The sequence below is a fragment of the Mangifera indica genome, chromosome 6 (genome assembly GCF_011075055.1).
Source record: "Mangifera indica cultivar Alphonso chromosome 6, CATAS_Mindica_2.1, whole genome shotgun sequence".
Classification (NCBI taxonomy): Eukaryota; Viridiplantae; Streptophyta; class Magnoliopsida; order Sapindales; family Anacardiaceae; genus Mangifera; species Mangifera indica.
The window spans coordinates 15,690,481-15,711,022 of NC_058142.1; the positions used below are offsets into that span (position 1 = coordinate 15,690,481).

The following is a 20,542-nucleotide window of genomic DNA, read 5'->3' on the forward strand; positions in this document are numbered from 1 at the left end:
TTATTTTCTCCCCACTAGATCTCGAAACGTGGCTTCTTGGTGATTGGGCAGCCGACAAAAGGCCGAAGAACTGATTTCCACCCAAGTTTGGATAAGCTTTCAAAGTCATATTTACGGATTTTTTTTTTTTTTCAAAATCTTTTAAAATTTTGATTCCATAGGGTTTGATACCCTAAAATTTGATCATTTTCTCCCGTGAACAATGATTTCTCTCTGCAGACTTTCAAAAAAAAAAACTTGCCTGTAAATTTAGATTACTACCAATGATTATAGAGGTGAAGGGGATTTAGGGTTCTTCAAAATTAAAGCTCAAGATGATTTTTAAAATTCTAACGAGTATGTTTCATTTACACACTGAACGTTGGGTAGGAAAGTGTCCTTTGGCCTATTCTTAAATCGGGATTCAAGAGTTGTCTGTGTCTCAATTAATAACAATTAATGTTATGTAGATTGATGTCTTAATAAGTTTAACATACGAATGGAGACTTTACACCCTGAAGCAATGCCAAAGAGTGCGACTTTACATAATCTCCCTTAATATATTTCTCACTTCCTATCAATTTACATAATATCATATTATAGTTTTAATTATTTTTGTTTTTTTATATTTTTTTATTAATTTTATTCATCCTAAAAGACAATTTCCCACAAAATATATTATTTATATGATTTAATGATTTAATTTTAATTTATTTTAATCCTAGTATAAATCATATAATAAAATTCGACAAAAGAACAATAAATTTAAATATAATAATAATAATATGAGCCTAATTTATTTACCCCTTAAAAACTAACTTAAATTTCACTATACAGGAAGAGATTAAAATAATCTTCAAATCAACACGATGAATTCAGATCAAGTTTAACCTTCTTCACCGCCACCGGTGACGGTACGGTGGCGTTGCAATGAGGGCATCGAGGGTTTGCTTTTAATGTGATTACATAAAACAGGCAACCAGGGCAACCAGCTGCAAACATTCCAGGACCTGAAGAGGAAGACGAAGATGAAAATGAAGATGATGCTGATAAGATTAAGGGCCCTGAAGAAGGAGAAAAAGAAGAAGAAGAAGAAGAAGGAGGTCGTTTTCTTTCCAGGGCCTGTTTTTGGGCTCTTTGCAGAGCGGATTTGACCTTGTCAAGAGTGCAAACGCTTTGGTAACGAGTTGAGGATTGCAGCTTCAAGTCCAGGCAAGTTTCTTCCAGAAAATGGTTCAAGTCCTGGAAATCTGCTTCTGGTTTTGTTTCATGACGATCATTCTTCTTGTTCTCTGAGTCTTCTGATGCTGAAATGGATGATAATGGTGTGTTCGGTGAGTTGCATCTCACAGCTCGCTCTCCATGCTGCTGCACCATAGAAAGCTTTTATGATTTCTCATCATGTTGATCGGTTCCACTCAGTGATTAATTAAAAAAAAAAAAGGCAAAGAAACAAGCCTACCTTGGAATCCAGATTCGATTCTGAGTCAGAAACCTTGGATAGCCCTGCAAGCAAGTCTTTGGTGATCAAAATTTCTGAATTTGAGCTACGTTCTTGTTTGAGTCTGAGAAAAGAAGTAACTTCAGCTGCCATTTTTGAGGCAAGGCAGAGGCCTGGAAGCAAGGGTATTTATAAAGGCTCGAGAAAGTTAATGATCAATTAATTACAACAACTTGTTTAGATGGCCACGTCTCTACATTTCTATGCCAAATGACAATTTTGCCCTTCCTATTTTTATAATTACATTAATATTTTTTGGGATAAAAGTGGTAGACTTTGCAATTTATTATATTATTTAAAATCTATTGCTACTTAAGTTTAGATCATGGTTCCAAACTAGTGGGTTCAATCGAGCAAATCATGTTAGGTCACACCTTAACTATTAGGTGAATTTAGTTGAACTCTCTAGTTAGGCCAAAGGATTATTTCACCCCGAAGTTTTAGTGCATTTTTAAAATCATACCCACGAAGTTTGAAAAACCTGAAGTTTTACTTATAAATTAACTTCTGTTAAAAAAAGTAAAGGTAAAATCGTCATTTCATTAATTATATCAAAAAAATATAAAATGCATTATCCCCCCCCCCCCCATAGTCTTAAAAACTAACAAATTACCCCTATCTAAAGTTTTCCAACTTTCAAAAGTAACATTCCTCTCCCCCAAAACTAAGGTTTATTTTCCAGAGGTTCTCTGACCACCAGAGAAAGAGCTTCAACCTACCATCTCATCGGCCACCTCTGAAACTTCTAGATGGCCCACTGAAGAGTCATCTTTGTCGATTCGAGAAGAATCGACGAAGATTTTGTCAATTCAAACGAATTCACGAAAACGAGTCTTCCTCGCCTCTTCTTCTACTGCAGAATAAAGATCTAGAGGCTGATGAGTAGTGGGTTACAACGTTGTTGTAGGTTACCAGAGATGGTGGTCGGAGAACGTCTGAAAAATAATTCCTAGGTTTTTTTGGGGGGGGGGGGGAGAAAATGTTATTTTTGAAAGTTAATAAACTTTTTGCATGAGTGAAGTTGTTAATTTTTAAAACTATGAGTAGAAAATATAATGAATTTATATTTTTTAATATAATTAATGAAATAACGATTTTACCTTTACTTTTTTTAACGGAAGTTAACCCATAAGTCGGGTTTCAGATTTTTCAAACCTCATGAGTATAACTTTAAAAATACACTAAAACTTAGAGATAAAATAGTCATTTAACCCTCTAGTTAATATTAACATAACATCGTAGTAACATCATCATATTATTTTGAAATTTTGAGATTCGAACTCAAAATTCTACAAAGTGACATGTCGCGTCTTATAACCTACAAGAGCAAGTTTAATTTTAACTAAATATAATTTAGATTTCATATGATCGATTATCATTCTAAAATAAATTTAAACCTGACCTCTTCATCAGATCAAATCAATATAGGACAAAGAATATTAATTTTTAAATACATAATATGAATTTAAATTTTATATATATATAATATATATATATATATATATATATGTATAAAAATTTCAAGATGTTGAAAATGAAAAAAGGTCAATCACTACCTACCAAAAAAAAAAAGGGTTTCGATTTCTTGTTAAGGATAGATGGCTCGAAATGGCAGCATTTAATGGCTTTTGTTTTTAGGCCTGTGGATTTTTGTTATTTTCAGTAAATCTATCAAACTTGGAAAATAAGACTGCGTGGTTTAATCAAACCTTGATTGGAAAATCTATTTGTTAATAGGAATGTAACATCCAAATTTAGGTATATTAAATCAATTTCAAGGATAATTTTAGAAGTAAAGTTTACTAATATACCTAAATTCGGGTGTTACAAGAAATACACTTTACATAGGAATAACATTATCTTCAAATAAGTTTAACATTACAGAATTTCTACGTGCATCCAGTTTTGAAAATCAAATTAAATATTAAAATAATATATTACCATATAATTAAATATTAATATATTATTAATTTAAAATTATTTAATTATAAAATTATTTATTATTTAATCATTTACTTAAGTATTTATTACAGATGAAGTAAATGTTGATCAAAACTTATTGTTGCAAAGAACAAATTCATTTTTGTATCCATTCAACACACGGCAGAGTCCTAGTTAAGTGTACGCCATTTCATTATTTAATGATCTCATTGTCGCCTTCACATGGCTAGTCCACCATAATAAATTGTTATTCCATCTGTATGTTATCTAGTTGGTATTAGATATTTATACAGAGCCCCGATGTTATCTATATATTCAGTTTGTAATATCCAATTAGATATATAAAAAAATATATATTATTATTGTGTGTTATTTTATTTTGATTGAAAAACTTATTTTTATTGAAGGTATAGTAAAATTTCAAATTTGAAAAATCTAAAAACCTATTTATAAACAAAATTTTGTTAAAATTTTTAATTAGGATTAGAGATAAAATTATTATTTACTAAAAAATTTAAAGTTTTGTCACATTTTCCTCCGTAGGATTAGAAATCTTACAATTTTTTCTTAACTTAAAGTTTGAAAATTGACAAATACCCCCTAAGGTTTATTCCTCTTCTCTTTAGTGGCAATGCACCATCTTCGACCATCGGTCCTCCTCTCTTCTGTCCTATCTCTCCCTCTTGTTACTCTCCCTTCTCTCTCTGGTCGTTTTGGATTAAGATAAAGAAAAATAGTCTTCATCTAAGACGGAGATGCGTCGTCTTCATCTCAACTGAAAATGGTCGAAGAGGGATGTGAGAGTGATCAGAAGGAGAGACAGAGAGAGGGAGGACGATTGACAATCGAAGATGGCGAATCAGTGCTGAAGAGAAGAGGAACAAACCCTTAGGGGGCGTTTGGTTTGGGTAATGTTTTATTACTAAAATAGAAAGATTACCTAGAAGATAGATTACTTAAAAGATTACTAGGTATAAATGATTACTATGTTTAATAAAATTTGGTAGGTATAAATAATTATTGTGTTTGGTTAAAAGTAATAAAAGATTACTAGTAAATTATTTTACTTAAATGCCTTTAAATATAATTATTTTTATATTATTTGTCATATTAATTAAAAATAAATTTATTTTTATCTAAAAAAATTAATAAATAATAATATAATTATAATAAACTCAAGATTACCTCAGTAATCTTTAAATACTTAAGGTAAATGTGGTAATCAGATTACTACCTATATTACCTGTCACGTCAGCATTGGTAATAGAAGATTACTGTAATCTTTTATTACTGACAAACCAAACAAGAGAATAAAAGATAGATTATCAAGGTAATCTTAAAATCTCCCAACCAAACGCCCCCTTAGGGTATTTGTCAGTTTTCAAACTTTAGATTGAAGGAAAATTGTAAGATTTGTAACTTGGGGAGGAAAATGTGATATAACTTTATTTTTTAAAATTTTTCAGTAAATGATGATTTTACCTCTAACCCTAACTAAGATTTTTAATAGAAATTTACTTATTGAGAGGTATTTGAGTTTTTGAAAATTACAAGGTGAAAGTTTGAAATTTCACTATACCTTGGGTGGGAATAAGTCTTTTGGCCTTTTATTTTTACTTTTAAATCTCCTACTTATATTATGATATATTATCTAATTAAACTCGAGTGCACATAATTTTATTGATGGATATGATTATCTAATAAGGGTAATATTGTATATATTAATTGATAAGTATTAATGATTGATGTATCATCAAGTGATTAAATGATTTAATTGTTTAATTTATTTTTAAACAATTAATTCATTTTCTTTTTCATCAAGCTCTCCTCACTAACTTTTCATTTTCTTCTACGATTTTTTTCTCGAGATTCTTTTCCTTCTCCAATGTTATTGTCCACTAGTTTGAACGAGTCGAGCTTGAATTAGTTGTTCTAGATTTAAAGCAAACTTGAACTAACCCTTGTTTAGGTTTCAAGTTAGATTAAAATTGAGTCGGCTTGGACTTAGAAGTCAACTTAGCTTGAATTCATTTAATTCGAATTCGATTGAAAGTTTGGCTTGTTTTCGAAATCGAACCAAATTCAAGTTAAGAGGTGTTCAGTTCGGTTTGGTTTAAATTTGTAACTCAGTCCCACTTGAATTGATTGTTTGAATTCCTAGGTTAGTTTGACTTGAATTTTTTGCTCAAATCGATAGTTTTGTCTATTATTGGAATAAAATAATATTATTTTATCAATAAATCATGAATTTAAATTACGAATTTTAACCATCGTTTCTAACTATGAAAGGAGCCACTCTTAATTTTGACTCGAAAAACTTGAGTCAGATTATTTTCTATTTGAGTTGAACTCAAGTAAGAAAATATTCAAACTCGAACCAATTCGTATCCATCCCTGTTTGGATTTGGCTCAACTCAAGTGATGTTACTGTGCTAGTAAGAGAGTGTTCTTTATTTATAAATAGCAGTGTTATGTGCATATATAATTGCATAATTTTGTGCATAAATAATGACATTATCATGTGATTAGATAATTTTAAATTATAGATAAAATAATATTTAATTAAATGATAATATATCATTATTTATATATATAAATATATACATTATTTATGCACGTAGTTTTATTAATTTATAAAACACATTAGACATGTTTTTTTTTTTTTATCTGCAAACGTTTGAAGGAATTTATATTAAAACAGGAGATTATTACTCCTCAAATTACAATAGAATTTTTTATTTTGGATAATCTCCTAAATGATGAAACCTATGGCTCAATGCGATCTAAGTCGATTCAATTTGATTTAGTTCGGTTTAAATTTATTGATTCAAATTTCAGTTAAATTTAAACCAAAAGATTTTGTTCGTTTTTTACACGGAACCGAACTCAAGTTAGGTTATGTTTAACTCAACTTGATTTGAGTTTAACTTAAATTTATAGTTTAAATTAGTAGTTTAAATTCATAGTTCGATTAGTTTGAATTCATAGTTCGATTAGTTTGAATTCATAGTTTAAATAGACAGTTTGAATTTATGACTTAGTTCGATTTAAATTAGTGGTTTTTTCTACTATTTAGGTAAAACCATATCGTTTTATCAATAATGCATAAATTTGAATTACGGATCTAAATCACAAATTTGAACCATTAATTTAAATTATAAATTTGAGTTGAACTAAACTATTAATTCAAACTATCAATTGAACTATGAATTCAAATTGAACTTAAATTAAATCATTCTTTATTTAAATTGGTCTTGAATCAACCTTGATTTTGACATAATAAATTTGAATTAATTCAAACTAGATAATTTTTTATTTAAATTAAATTTGAACAAAAAGGAAAATTAGGCTCGGCCAATTGTAGTTTATATTGGCGGCTACAATCAATTAAGAAATTAATTTTCCTTGGCGGTTTGCTCATTGATCTGCTGAAGTTTTGGCCATCTTTACTTGACATGGCCATGCTATCTTCGCTTTTAGTGGCAATTTGCATCATGCTTTAACACCAAACACCCACTAGAAATATTGAGCTTACTTGGGATTCATGCATGAATGTGGCTGGACTCGAACCGAGCCAGCTCATGCTCGGTTCGGATGAGCCCAAAATGAGTTGGCCCTAGCCGAGCTTAATCGAGTTTTTTTTAATTAAAAATTTTGATACAAAAAGATATCGTTTTGATCAATATATATTAAAATGATGTCGTTTTAATAATGAAAAACAAGTCAAATCAAATTAAAATCAAGTTTGAGCTTGAGTTTCACAAGCTCAATGAACTCAAACTCGAACTCGAGCTCAACTATATATGAACAGAATTAAATTTGAATTCGATTCGATTTAATTTAATTCGAATCTAATCTTAATATACGTTGATTTTGTAGGCACCAGGAGCTCAAATTTTACACTCTCATGCCGCCTGCAGCCCAAACTCAAGGTGCCAAATATCAGTGTTTTGAAAACCAAACCAGATCAGGTGGTTCACCCAAAAACTGTCCTACAGTCCGATCCAATTTTCATGAACAAAAGGGTTAATCTAAAATCTGGTTTATGACAATCAAACCTGGTGAGCCGATTGAACCGGGTTGACCAAACCAGCGTTTCCAATTTTCAAAAGGCATTAATTACCTTCAGCCCGCCATCTCTCTCTCTCTTCAACGACTTCTTCAGCTTTTTCAACTATATAAAATATTAAATAATCTTTATAAATTTATATATATATATATATATATATATAAATCATATTTTATTATAAATTAAATATAAAATAATATTTATTTATATAATAATATATTTAAAAATATTTTTTAAAGTTTTTTAATTATATTAAATTAAATTTATATTTCAAATCACCACCTGTCATTGGTAATTATAAAAAGTTATTTCTAATAAATTTTATATAATATATATTTGAAAAATATGTTAAATAGTTTATATTATTTAAAAAGTTCCTAATAATTTAAGAATAAGTTAAATCAATCAATTGAATCAATTAAATCGATTGAATCATAAATCAGTGATATAATTAATTTGATCATTAATCTAATTTTAAAATCCTTCTCAAAGACTAATATTTACATATCTGAACAATGCTTATCATCAGTAAAGTTGGGGAAATTAGAGATTTTGAGAGAAAAAATTATTTTTCAAAGCTAATGTTAAGGGTAAAATATTAATTTTTAAAATTTGAAGGGAAAATTGAGATAAAATTATATATTTTTTAATATTATTATTAAATAATAATTTTAATAAAAATTTAGAAATGAGGATTAATATTTAAAATTTTTATTTATTATAAATATATTTAGAAAAATGAGCGAAATGTTAAGTGGAAAATAGGCTTGAGTGAAAACCAATATACACTGTCTGACAGTGAAAGGCCAGAATAAATAAATCTGGAAATTGAAATAGAGCATGGCAGAATTTTCCTTCCTTATCAGAAGAAATGTGACGTAATACAAATTTTAGTCTTTTTCTTGTTTGAACAATAGGAACAAGATCTCATCAGCTGTACAACAAAGTCAATAAATTCCTGCGTGTATGCACTTCTCAATTCAAACCCTACATATTTTGCCATCTTAACTTGAAAACCTGAAACCATTCTCTTTCTTATCATTTCAATGCACACACAAACATGAAGTTGCAGATTTCTTCTTCTTCTTCTTCTTCAGGATTTACTTCCCACTTCTTCTTCTGCTTCATCTTTATCTTCTTATTAGAATTTCACGGCTCTATTGCTCAAACTGCTGTCACTGACCCTAATGAAGGTACCCTCTCTCTCTCTCTCTTCGATCTTCTTCTGGGTTTCTGGTGATATATTCTCTTGTTTTTGTTCTTGATTTTCTATAGTTTTGCCCACTTTCTTTAATTCCTGGGAATGAGCTTATCGATTACATATGAATTACATGGTAGGTTAAGAAATATATTTTGAACATATAGTGATTGAATGTATTCAGCATTTAACCCTATTGTTTATGGTGATAATTAAGGGTGGATCCAATCTGAGTGGGTTCATATTGAATCCCTTACTCGATTTGAATAAATTGATTTTGAGCTGGAGCTTTAGTTCTGCTCGAAATCAAAATATTTGTTCATCCTATTACACTGCTTATTCGGTCACACTATACTATTCACTCTTCCAATGATATTGTTTCTTTTGTCGATGGCCCTCTGATGTGCACTAGTTTGAACACAAGTTAAACATTATGGCTTCGATTCAAGTTGAATTGGCCTTAAACTTGGTTTAGCTCGGATTGAATCCACCCAATACAGTTTTTAGTTTAGTGCAAGTAATCTGATATACGGTTCTTAAGAGAAAGAATCTTTCACATTTTTTTAGTGTATCATTTCAAATGCAAGAGAGACGACTCTGAAATTGAATTTAGGGAGACTGTTCAGAGTAAAACAATATAAAATATAGAAAAAAATAAACACGTGAATCAAATGAAAAAACTTTAACATAAACATTGTTCTACATAGAAAGGAAAGCAAATTATTGTTATTTTTTTACAGTGAATTCAATATTGTCCACTTATTTGTATTGTATGTGGATTCGTGCTCAATATAAAAAACATTTACTGTGACAAGAAAAAACCTAATTTTGATCACACGTGATGTTATTTATACTAGGTGTTGACCTGGTCAAAGAAAGGATCAGTTGGTCAAACTCACGATATCAGTATTAGCTAATCAAAATTTAAAATGGTCTTTAGCCTCGATGTCAGCATGATATCAACATGACTGTTAGGCCTGACAATTGACTCATGGTTTGATACTATTAATTGATCTAATTCTGGGTCAATTTGGTCTAATGACTGAAACGGTTTTTAATGATGATCCAGACCATATTTGGTACTGATTATTGGTTGGACTAAGCAATTTGATCCAGGTTTTAAAAGAGGGTGGCAAATCTTTTACAACACTAGTAGTCAAGAATTATGAATTCAGAAGTGATAAATAAAGATGTAGGAATTTAGATGAATTGTAGTGAGTAAATGGAGCAGTTGGTAGAATATTTTCTTAGTTGTTAGAAACAAGTAGTTTTCAATCAAATTTATCACCAAACAAACAAACGTAGTAGGATTCTTAATTCGGTTTGAATTTTAAGCCATTGATTTGGTCATCATATTGGATTTGTCAAATATTTGAAGACTTTTTTTTTTTTTTTCTAAAATTCCTTTTTCAGACATCCCATTTGAAATAAATTTCTGAAACGAACATTACAGTAAGGAAAATCGTCATGGTTATCCAAAGTCAAGGGTAAAACTATGTGAACTAACAATGAATGCTAATTTGTGTAGTAGTTTGCAGCTTTGCATGCAATTCTCTAAGCTGGTTATGAAAATTTGATTGACTGGTTTGATGTTGTGAGCAGTGAGGGCATTGAACTCAATATTTCAACAATGGGATGCAGAGGCAGCATCAGGAGTGTGGAACATAAGTGGAGAGCCATGCAGTGGAGCTGCCATCAATGCAACAAACTTGGAAGACTATAATCCTGCTATCAAATGTGACTGTTCTTATGATAATGGTTCAACCTGCCATATCACTGAGCTGTACTCTCTCTTTCTCTCTACCAGATTTAGTGAAATTTTCATATTGACTTGTTTCAGGTTAATCAGTTACAGACAGATTATACTGGTTCCTAAAGAATCCTCTTTTGAATTGTAAAATTTATTTTAAACTTGCCTTTTCTGCAGAACAAAGTTTGTTTGTTTGCTTGCTTCTCTTAGGCTTCAGTCTCTAAATTTTAAAAAAAAAAAAAAATCCCTTTTCTCACTTAGATTATGAAGAGATTTTGGGTTGACTTAGTGCTATTAGGCATTAGCATTAAATTTTGAGTTATTGACTGTTCAACCTACACTGTATGAATCATTTTGTGATGCTTTAGATAGATTTTAACTTCTGTGACTGAGTGCTCATTATTTTGTAATTCTTTTTTCCAATAAATAATATGTTCCAATTTTCTCCCAAAAGTTGTGGTAAAACCTGTTGGGTTATCCTAAATTGGTTGGGAAGGAGCTTAGATGTTAGTATATGCTAGCTTTTGGGATGGGAGAGACCCAAAAACATCAAATAGTGGTATCAGAACCTGATTGCAACAACTCCACCCAAAAGTCTACAAGATTAACTGCTTCACATGAAGTTCCAACCAGTATGCTATTGCTCATCCAGATGACTGGTTATGAAGAATGTTGAGCTGATGGTGTGAGGGGGAGATTGTTAGGTTGTCTCACATCGGCTAGAAAACAGGCTAAAAGTGTGAGGGACCCACTAGCAGCTAACAAAAGCTTTCCTAAGGTTGCATGTGACTATAAGGAAGTGTGTATTTTTCTGAAGCCAAGAGAGTGTACAACTGTAATCTGGTCAAATTTGAGGAGGCATGAATGAAAGTTGCCTTTATTTTTTTTCCAGGAGAGTATTTGCACTGGACATAACAGGAGTAATTCCAGAAGAACTGGTGGCTTTGCAATTTCTGACAAATTTGTATGGATTTTCCCTTCCATTTCCCTGAATTTGATTTGTATAAATCCACTTTGAACTTTATCATTTTCTGTTTGAACACTGCAGTAGAATTAATCGAAATTACTTCACTGGTGCTTTGCCTGCATTTATTGGAAATCTATCTCAATTGAAGTCTTTGTAAGTATTGAAAAGTACCCATATGATTGAAAACATATTTTAGATTATATTTGATTATTTTTGGTAAATGAGTTTGGATTTTGTTATAATTGTGTTTCATGTGTCTAGAGAGGTTGGCCACAATGCACTTTCTGGGCCTCTCCCAAAGGAGCTTGGAAACCTGAAGGACTTAACTTTTCTGTAAGATTGGAAAACTCTCTCCTTTTATCTCGTGTAAAATGACAGCAAGATTTAGATAAGTCTCTACAATTATTCTTATTAAACAAAAGCATCAATAATAAGTATTCTATAGACATACAAGCTATCATCTGTGCCATTGTCCAGAGTAGGGCTGGATTCGAGCCGAGCCGAGCTCGGCTCGGTTCACATATGGGCGGCTCGAGTTCGGTTCGGCTCAGCTCGTTTTTCATTATCAAAACGACATCGTTTTTAATATATATTGATCAAAACGACGTCGTTTTGTATAAAAAAAAAAAAAAAAAACTACCGAGCCAACCCGAGCCAGCTTGAGCTCGGCTCGAGCTCGATCGAGCCGAGCAGAGCCTGGCTCGTTTCGGGCTCGAGCCGAGCCGAGCTCGAGCTGGCTCGGCTCAAGTCCAGCCCTAGTCCAGAGTGGTTGGCTTTTGCAGAATCAACAGTAGAAGTTTTATTGTTTTTATTCTGAAATTGATTACTGTTAATACTCTTAAATCTAGAAAGAAAATGGATGTCTGATACGATACTAGAACTTGGATTCCACATTAACTTTTGGTTTGGGGTTTATATGGCTTTGGACTCTGCAATCTCTAAAGTTAGATTCTCTCAATGTTCGTATCATTTGGCATTTTGAACAGTGTTCGTCTCCCCACATTTCAAAAGTTAACTGTTAAAATTGAGGAACTCAAAGCTATATAAACCCCACATCAGAAGCCCCTACGTTCTAACGTGGGATCCAAACCCCATCCATACCTTGCATAACATTGTCCAAGATAAAGGAAACTGTCACGATTCTATGTGTCACATGCTACTTAGGAAAACTCACTGTGATGATTAAGCCTTTGTCCATATATATAATTGTAATTCCATTCATCCAAAAATTCTGCTTAAAAGTTGTGTTTGTCACAGAAAAATTATGAGTACTCATATAACACAATATATGAATTTACATAAAACAATGACAACTAAAGTGTTGTATTCTTCTGATATATGTCATGCAGGGCTATAGGTTCCAACAATTTCTCTGGAGCACTTCCTGCTGAACTGGGTAACTTGGTCAAACTAGAGGAAATGTAAGTCATACTTTTTTGTTTAATATTTCATATTATATTTTCTTTAGTATATCACTATTGTCTCCCCAGAGTTTCAGGTCTTCTGAAATTAAGAAGTTTTCTGTTGGTGAATCACAGTTACATTGATAGTTCTGGAGTGACTGGGGAGATTCCCTCAACACTTGCTAATCTCCAAAATATGCGAATTCTGTAAGGAAGACCCTATCTACATGTTTGTGGCCTTCTGATTCTGCAATGCATGAAGATTACCTTGTGCCTGAACTTGGCTTGGTGAATTTTTAATTTCAGGTGGGCATATGATTGTTCTTTAACAGGCAAAATACCGGATTTCATTGGAAACTGGACCAAGCTTACATCGCTGTAATATTTTCAAAACTTCTTTCATATTTTTAAATTGTGTTTAGTGAATGGGAGCAGAAATTTTCTCACACTCTGTCTAGATTTAAGCATTCTGATTATTATGTAAATAGTCTGTCAAATTTTCCTGCAGGAGATTTGGAGGAAACTCTTTTGAAGGTCCTATACCATCCAGTTTTTCTGACTTGACCTCATTGGCCACTTTGTGAGTATAGCTTTAATAATACTACAGATACCAACTACAAAAATTAACATGGCAAGCTATCATATTAGTGATGTTAGAATTATTTGTGCAGACAAATTACAGATATAAATAATGTGAGCTCATCGCTTGATTTCATTGAAAATATGAAGAACTTAACTGATTTGTAAGTTATGCATACTCCATTCAGTTACATCTAATTTTTCGATTTCTACTTTCCTTCTCAGCTGATTCATTTTGACATTGGTCAATCTTTTTTCTTTGGCCTTAGATCTTTAAGAAATGCTCTGATCAATGGTAGCATTCCAGCTAACATCGGAGAATATAAAAAATTACAAACTCTGTAAGTGGTATTGTATTACCTTATGTTTATTTACTTGTTCAATAAAACTATATACAGATAGTCTTGAGTACACAGTTAATGTGTCTTTATGTGATTGAGTGATTTTGAATTAAAGATAAAGTAACATTCAATCATATGATGACACGTCACCTGTGTGTGCAATTGTGTACTCAAAACTGTGTGTATATAATATTGCTCCTTATTGTTTATTCAAGAAGACTATACGTATACACTTTGTGTATACAATTTGAGTACATAGATAATATATCATCATGCGATTGAATGATTTTGAATTAAAGATAAAGTAACATTCAATTATATGATGAAATATTATCTATGTACTCAAATTGCGTACTAGAAGTGTATACACTTAGTATTGCTCTTGTTTATTTGTGTGTCTTTAAATAAATATTTTTCTCTTTTTGCAGGGATTTGAGTTTCAACAACTTAATCGGTCAAATCCCAAGTGCTTTGTTCAGTATTGATTCTCTTACTCACTTGTAAATTTATTGAAGCTTCCCTCCCTCTATTCAAGATTTGACTACTTTATTTTAGTTTTTTCATGTTATATTTTGTTCATCCTTGTTCTTTCATTTAACATACATTAGTTACCCTCGTGTTTCAATGGCCAGGTTTCTAGGAAATAATAGTCTGTCAGGAACCCTTCCGCAGCAAAAAGCTGTGTATCTTCAAAACATGTAAGCCTTAATTTCAGTTGGGAACTATGCCTATTATATGATGTTTAATTAGATGGAAATTATATGTCCATTTTTGTTGTATCTTGAAGGTTTTAGAGGCTCCAATCGAAAGAGGTACTAGGGCTAGACACCTTATGAATAGATTAAGTAGATAAAAATAGATAATTTTTTTTTCTTTTTTGATATATAAAGACCACTTTATTTTGACAAATAGTTTGTAACATCTTTTGTCTAATAGTGTGACCCATTGTTAAAATATTGTTGACAATTTTACATTTTAGCTTGCAACCTTGCTCATACATATCTAATATCTCTCTTGTACTTTGTTGATATAAAAATTGTCTAAATTTGTTATATTCCTTGGCTTTGATACCATAACAATCTTGTTCAATACTCCAATTTACTTTCAAGATGTTATCTATTTTGGATAAATTTTGTTACAGTTTTCCTTTTGGGTTTTGCAACCCAAAACTGGTCATGATAGTCTAGGAGGTTACGTACTATTTAACCAATTTTTCAGTTATCATTTTCAAGCAATGTTATCATTTTCAAGCAATGTGGGATGTCCATATATGACCAACATCCCTTCTGCGTTTTGTTGATATGAGATTTGCTTAGAGGGTGTTACATGATTGATTAAAACAATTGAAAGTTTTGATAAAGTTCCCTTTTAGATTTATATGCATTTATTTCCTACTCATATAGTGCTTGACATTATATTTCTTGCAGAGATTTATCTTACAATTATCTATCAGGATCTTTTCCCTCATGGATAACTGCAGGTTCACAACAACTGTAGGTCTCTTGAACCATAATAATTTCTTTGTATTGTGGAGTTCACATGAACCCTCTTTCTTTATTTGTTTATGCTTCCTTAAATTGCATGATTGTATGAAGAAATCAATAATAAAATTTATGACATTCTTGCCAATTCAAGAGAAATTCAGATGACTGTATGAGAATTTTTGAGCACTCATCTTCATGCCAACACTTATCATTTCAGTGGCCCAGTTCTCTCTTATTATCTGTAAATTATCTTAAAATACTTGACAGTACCCAACTAATTGCCTTGATGTGCTTGAATTTTCAACATCCGAACAAAAGTTACTTGGAATAACCATTTGAATACCGGGGGCATAACTCATCTCTAATGCTTTTGTAATGTGGTTGGTTTTTTCTCATGTCATGACTTAATATAATACATCCCTGATAAGTATACTTCAAACGTTGAATGATAATTGATCTTACTATGGAATTGAACAGGAATTTAGTGGCCAACAATTTCGCATTTGATGACTCAAACAGCAGGTTAGTTATAGTTCCTTCATTGATGAACTAAGGTGTCAGATTTTGTTTTTGTAAAAAGGCACTGGCAAGATAACTGGTAATGTTCTCTGTGCCTGCCAGTATTATCCCTGGATTGAACTGTCTGCAGAGGAACTTCCCCTGCAATAAGAATAGTCCACAATGTAAGCTTTTTTCTTTATACTTAAATATATATAGATGCTGCTGTGGCTTTATTAATTGTTTGTTTATTCAGCCCCAATTGGGTTAACTGGACCATATTGATATCATATTGAGTATTTGCAATTGCAGATTCAAGTTTTGCAATCAAGTGTGGTGGTGAAGAAATGAAAGTTGATAAAATAGTGTATGAGGCTGACACCTATAATACTGGTGGGGCTTCTTTTAATGTACTTGGTACAGAAAAATGGGCAATTAGTGATGTGGGTTTATATGCTGATGGACAATTTAACACACATGTACAAAATACTGGCTCGCAAGTGACTGGCACTGCAACCCCGAAGCTTTATCAGTCTTCAAGGCAATCCCCAGGATCACTTAGATACTATGGACTTAGTCTGGAGAATGGACCTTACAATGTGAGCTTGTCCTTTGCTGAGACAGTTTTTGGTGATCAAGGCTCACACAAGTGGACAAGTCTCGGAAGACGTGTTTTTGATATCTATATTCAGGTAAACATTCACTGGAAAATTTTGGTTCATTCCCTTATTATGCATTTATAATTTCTTTCATTATTGATCTTGTAGGGAACTCGTGAGTTAGAAGATTTTGACATATCAAAGGAAGCAGGTGGGGAAAGGAAAGCAATTATAAAGAATTTTAATGCTAATGTGTCAGAGAACTATCTTGAAATTCACTTATTTTGGGCTGGTAAAGGGACTTGTTGCATACCTGATCGAGGTAGTTATGGGCCATTAATTTCAGCTCTTAGTGTCATTCCAGGTTATTATTTGATTCTTTTGAACCTTCATTTAAGATGAGTTATAATAGATGTGCTTATATGCTTCTTCGTGGTATACGTTTAACTTAATTTTACTTCTCAGATTTCAAACCAAGTGTTGGTATTGCACATAAGAAGAACCAGACTGGGCTCATTGTTGGTATTGTAGTAGCTCTCGGAATTTTAGGCTTCATATTGATGTTTTTAACGTTCTACATGAGAACAAAAAGAGACAATGACGATGTGGAAGGTAATCGTGCCCAAAAGATTTTAAAAATAATAATGGTTGAAGTCTCAAAAACCAAGTTTAATATAGGTGTCACAAAAGCTTAAATGTTGCACTAGTGCACATAATTTGGTTCATGAAATTGGCAAAGCTGCTGCTGTAATTTGTCTCTTAATGTTGTTACGTAATCTTTTACTTTGCTTCAATATGCAGTGCTACTTGGAATGGGACCTAAACCTAAAATTTTCAGTTACACTGAGTTGAGATCTGCAACAAAAGACTTTGACCCTACAAATAAGCTTGGTGAGGGAGGATTTGGACCTGTGTACAAGGTAACTTTAATATCTTACATTTGCAAGTTACAAACAATAAATAGTACACTGAAAACTTAGGCTGCAATGTTATATCTGTAATGCATTATCATAGTTTGACACTAATAACAGGAAAACTAGGTGAGCTTTAGCTTTCGGATACTCACCGAGATGGAGCAGAAATGATTTATGTCTATAAATCTGATGCTACAGGGTACACTTTCTGATAGAAGGGTGATAGCTGTGAAGCAACTTTCGCTTGGATCCCACCAAGGGAAGAATCAGTTTGTTAATGAGATTGCTACCATAACTGCAGTGCAACATCGCAATCTTGTGAAATTATATGGCTGCTGCATCGAGGGAACTAAGTGCCTCCTTGTTTATGAGTATCTTGAAAACAGAAGCCTTGATCAAGTGTTGTTTGGTATGGGAATGCTAATAATCGATCTCTCTAATTCGTTTGTGGAGATAAATTGTCTATGCATCTTGAATTATCCACTTTAATAATTCTTGGAAGATCTTAATGATTGCCGCCACATTTATGCAGGAAGAAGGGACATGCATCTAGATTGGCCTACCCGGTTCAATATATGCCTAGGAACTGCAAGAGGTCTAACATATCTTCATGAGGATTCTAGGCCAAAAATTGTGCATCGGGACGTCAAAGCAAGTAATATTTTACTTGATGCGGAACTCTGCCCGAAGATATCAGATTTTGGATTGGCAAAGCTATATGATGACACAAAAACTCACATCAGCACTAGAGTTGCAGGCACCATGTAAGTTCCTTCAATTATTCCTTGACTATCATTCTTCCTTAATTCTCCTTTTAGAGAATGTGCTGCAAAGAATTGCTTTGTATTTACGTACATTCTTCCTTCATTTTGTTGCAGTGGCTATCTGGCACCGGAGTATGCAATGCGTGGACACCTGACAGAAAAGGCTGATGTATTCAGTTTTGGTGTTGTTGCTTTGGAGATTGTCAGTGGAAGAGCAAATTCTGATACTAGCTTGGATAGGGAACAGATTTATCTTCTTGAATGGGTAAACAAAATGAACTTGAATTTTGAATTTTTTTTTTTGTTTGCTTTCTTCTGTGCACCCTAGTTAAAATTATTCATTCTTCATGAGCTGTCTCTATGACATTTGTAGGCCTGGAGTCTGCATGAAAGTAACCAAAGTTTGGCACTGATAGATCCCAGATTAACAGAGTTCAATGAAATCGAAGCTCTTCGAGTAATCAGAGTTGCACTTTTGTGCACTCAAGCATCACCAATATTGCGGCCACCAATGTCACGTGTCGTGAGTATGCTTTCTGGGGACGTCGATGTGGAAACTGTTACTTCAAAGCCAAGTTATTTGACAGATTGGGATTATAAGGACATAACAAACAGTCTTTTGAGCAAAGATAGTGCTACATCTTCATCTACAAGAAGTTACAGCAGAAAGAAGAGCCAATGTGACAGTGCAACTGATCTTAGCCCCGGAGTTGATCCGTTGCTCTCTCTAGAAGATCCCACTCAGTTCAGTGACATTATAACAGAGGGGAGGTGAGAAATTTCTACGCTTCCTGAAACTAGTCAACTTTTTGATTGATATCCTCCAAGCTATAGTAGGACTTGTAGTGTTGTGAAGCTGTAGTATGATGAATTTGATGGCCATCATACTGGATGTAAAGTTAGAAAAGTTTCTAATATATCAGTTGGGGCAAGGGAATCGTCAAGTGGAAGCAGAAAATCCAACCCCAATTTTAAACAGTAATACTATATGCACTAATTGTCGATACAAATATGAGTATAAACGTTGATGTGTCATCATGTGATTAGGTATTATTTTATCTTTAATTCAATTTCACCTAATCAAATATGATATGTTAGCGTTTATGCCGGTGTCTATATACATTATTAGTGCATAAAGCATTATTTTAGTTTTTAGTGTATGGGATTTTAATCCACTGACTAGATTATAGGGTGTTGGTGGTTAAGATGCAGAACAATTTGTTTATTATTGTCCATAAATGTGCTTTCAGTAGATTATTGGGTGTTGGTGGTGAAGATCCTGAACAATTTGTATATGATTGTCTATAAATGTGCTGGGATTGAATTGTTTTTGGACAAACTTTCCCTGTGATAAAAAATGCTCTGTTCTATAAGTTGCTTTCATTTTGCCCCTTAATTCATTTCTCATAATTTAGTGTATGGCCAATTTTCCTTTCTCTACGTATTATTTGTTAGGTTTGCGAGCTTAATGAGTCAAATATCCTTTAAATTTGAGTTCAAAAATAATAAAATCTTAAGCTCGAGTTCGAGTTCGAGTTCATTTGAGTTTATTCAAGCTAGTTTGTTTTTGAGTTTGAACAAGCTTGACTCTATTCCAGTCAGATGGAAGGTAAGAAATTTCTTGACTCACTGAAACTAAATGAATAATATGAGATATTAATTAAAATAGTCTATTTTTTTCTCCGGTATATGTATATTGTCACTTTTTTTTCTATTATATATATATAGTCTAAAACGTAAAATATCTTTAGGTTTTATATTCAGCCAATCAAAATTCATTCAATCAATGCATAAAACTTAACAATTAACCTCACCAAAATTGAAATATAAGGTGAGATAAAATAAAAATGTGAAAGAAATGTTAGTCGGATGGTTGGTCACATGGTCGGTTGACCATCTAACCAACAAATTTATTTTTAAAAATTGGTTGGCCGACTAGTGAACCTATCCAGTCAACTTCAAATCTTATAATTTTCTTTTTTTAAAAGTGAAGTCAACTTAAAAAGTGGGTAAATCTGTATAATAGAAAAAAAAAGTGATTGTATATGTATAAAAGACAAAACAAGTGGCTATTTTAAATAATATCTCAAATAATACTCCTCTTGCAAACTATAATCCATGCCAAACTACTGTAAGTTGTTAGCATTTTCAAAGTGGAAGCAACCATTGTATACAATATAGAATTTCACCATATTTCTTTAGAGTGAGAAAAAGAACCAAACTGAAACTGCTGAGTACTCAATTTTTGGTTTCGGTAAGAACTGTTGTACCTCGGATAGGTTCTAATTCCAATTTTAGCCGCATTAATCGGTTTAGTTATGATTCCTCTTCTTAAAAAACTAAATCGAAAGCAGAACCCATTAACACCAATGGTAAAACAGTAAATTATTGCTTTCCAGGACTCTAGGACTCACCAGTTTGGTTCATCCAGTCTCTTTTTGGCGGTTTCATCTCCGGGCAAAACTTTCGTTACTAACCTACTATTTTCACCCAACACTTGAATTAGCCAGGGTAAGCTTGAGTTTAGTGAGATACTTTTCCACAAATGACACTTG

General features: G+C 32.3%; 2 protein-coding genes across 4 annotated transcripts; one reads left to right on the plus strand and one right to left on the minus strand.

The window, feature by feature from the left end:
* Nucleotides 1-723: 723 nt before the first annotated feature.
* On the minus strand, nucleotides 724-1,602 carry LOC123218042 (uncharacterized protein DDB_G0271670-like). Of its 3 annotated transcripts, none has more exons than XM_044639238.1 (2): nucleotides 1,442-1,602; nucleotides 724-1,347 (listed from the first exon to the last, which is right to left on the minus strand). In XM_044639238.1, exons 1-2 carry the CDS (start codon nucleotides 1,571-1,573, stop codon nucleotides 841-843), a joined length of 639 nt encoding a protein of 212 aa, XP_044495173.1. In that variant the 5' UTR covers nucleotides 1,574-1,602; the 3' UTR covers nucleotides 724-840. The 3 variants fall into 3 exon arrangements, with proteins under 3 accessions (XP_044495173.1, XP_044495175.1, XP_044495172.1); XM_044639240.1 differs by having other exon boundaries at nucleotides 724-1,344; nucleotides 1,442-1,597; XM_044639237.1 differs by having other exon boundaries at nucleotides 724-1,362; nucleotides 1,442-1,596.
* Nucleotides 1,603-8,346: 6,744 nt separating this feature from the next.
* LOC123218259 (probable LRR receptor-like serine/threonine-protein kinase At1g56140) lies at nucleotides 8,347-19,360 on the plus strand. The gene is made up of 24 exons (XM_044639566.1): nucleotides 8,347-8,683; nucleotides 10,291-10,471; nucleotides 11,331-11,402; nucleotides 11,487-11,558; nucleotides 11,667-11,738; nucleotides 12,755-12,826; nucleotides 12,944-13,015; nucleotides 13,115-13,186; nucleotides 13,317-13,388; nucleotides 13,480-13,551; nucleotides 13,657-13,728; nucleotides 14,157-14,228; nucleotides 14,361-14,426; nucleotides 15,156-15,221; nucleotides 15,690-15,734; nucleotides 15,834-15,895; nucleotides 16,023-16,402; nucleotides 16,478-16,673; nucleotides 16,775-16,921; nucleotides 17,111-17,229; nucleotides 17,422-17,632; nucleotides 17,756-17,987; nucleotides 18,102-18,252; nucleotides 18,361-19,360. Exons 1-24 carry the CDS (start codon nucleotides 8,551-8,553, stop codon nucleotides 18,760-18,762), a joined length of 3,111 nt encoding a protein of 1,036 aa, XP_044495501.1. The 5' UTR covers nucleotides 8,347-8,550; the 3' UTR covers nucleotides 18,763-19,360.
* Nucleotides 19,361-20,542: the final 1,182 nt, after the last annotated feature.

Coding starts and splice junctions, on each gene's coding strand:
- LOC123218042 (XM_044639237.1), bottom strand. CDS start 1,573: ATGGCAGCTGAAGTTACTTCTTTTCTCAGACTCAAACAAGAACGTAGC. Junction 1,363..1,441: donor AATCGAATCTGGATTCCAAG/GTAGGCTTGTTT, acceptor AAATCATAAAAG/CTTTCTATGGTGCAGCAGCA.
- LOC123218259 (XM_044639566.1), top strand. CDS start 8,551: ATGAAGTTGCAGATTTCTTCTTCTTCTTCTTCTTCAGGATTTACTTCC. Junction 11,559..11,666: donor CTATCTCAATTGAAGTCTTT/GTAAGTATTGAA, acceptor TCATGTGTCTAG/AGAGGTTGGCCACAATGCAC. Junction 17,633..17,755: donor CCTTGATCAAGTGTTGTTTG/GTATGGGAATGC, acceptor ACATTTATGCAG/GAAGAAGGGACATGCATCTA.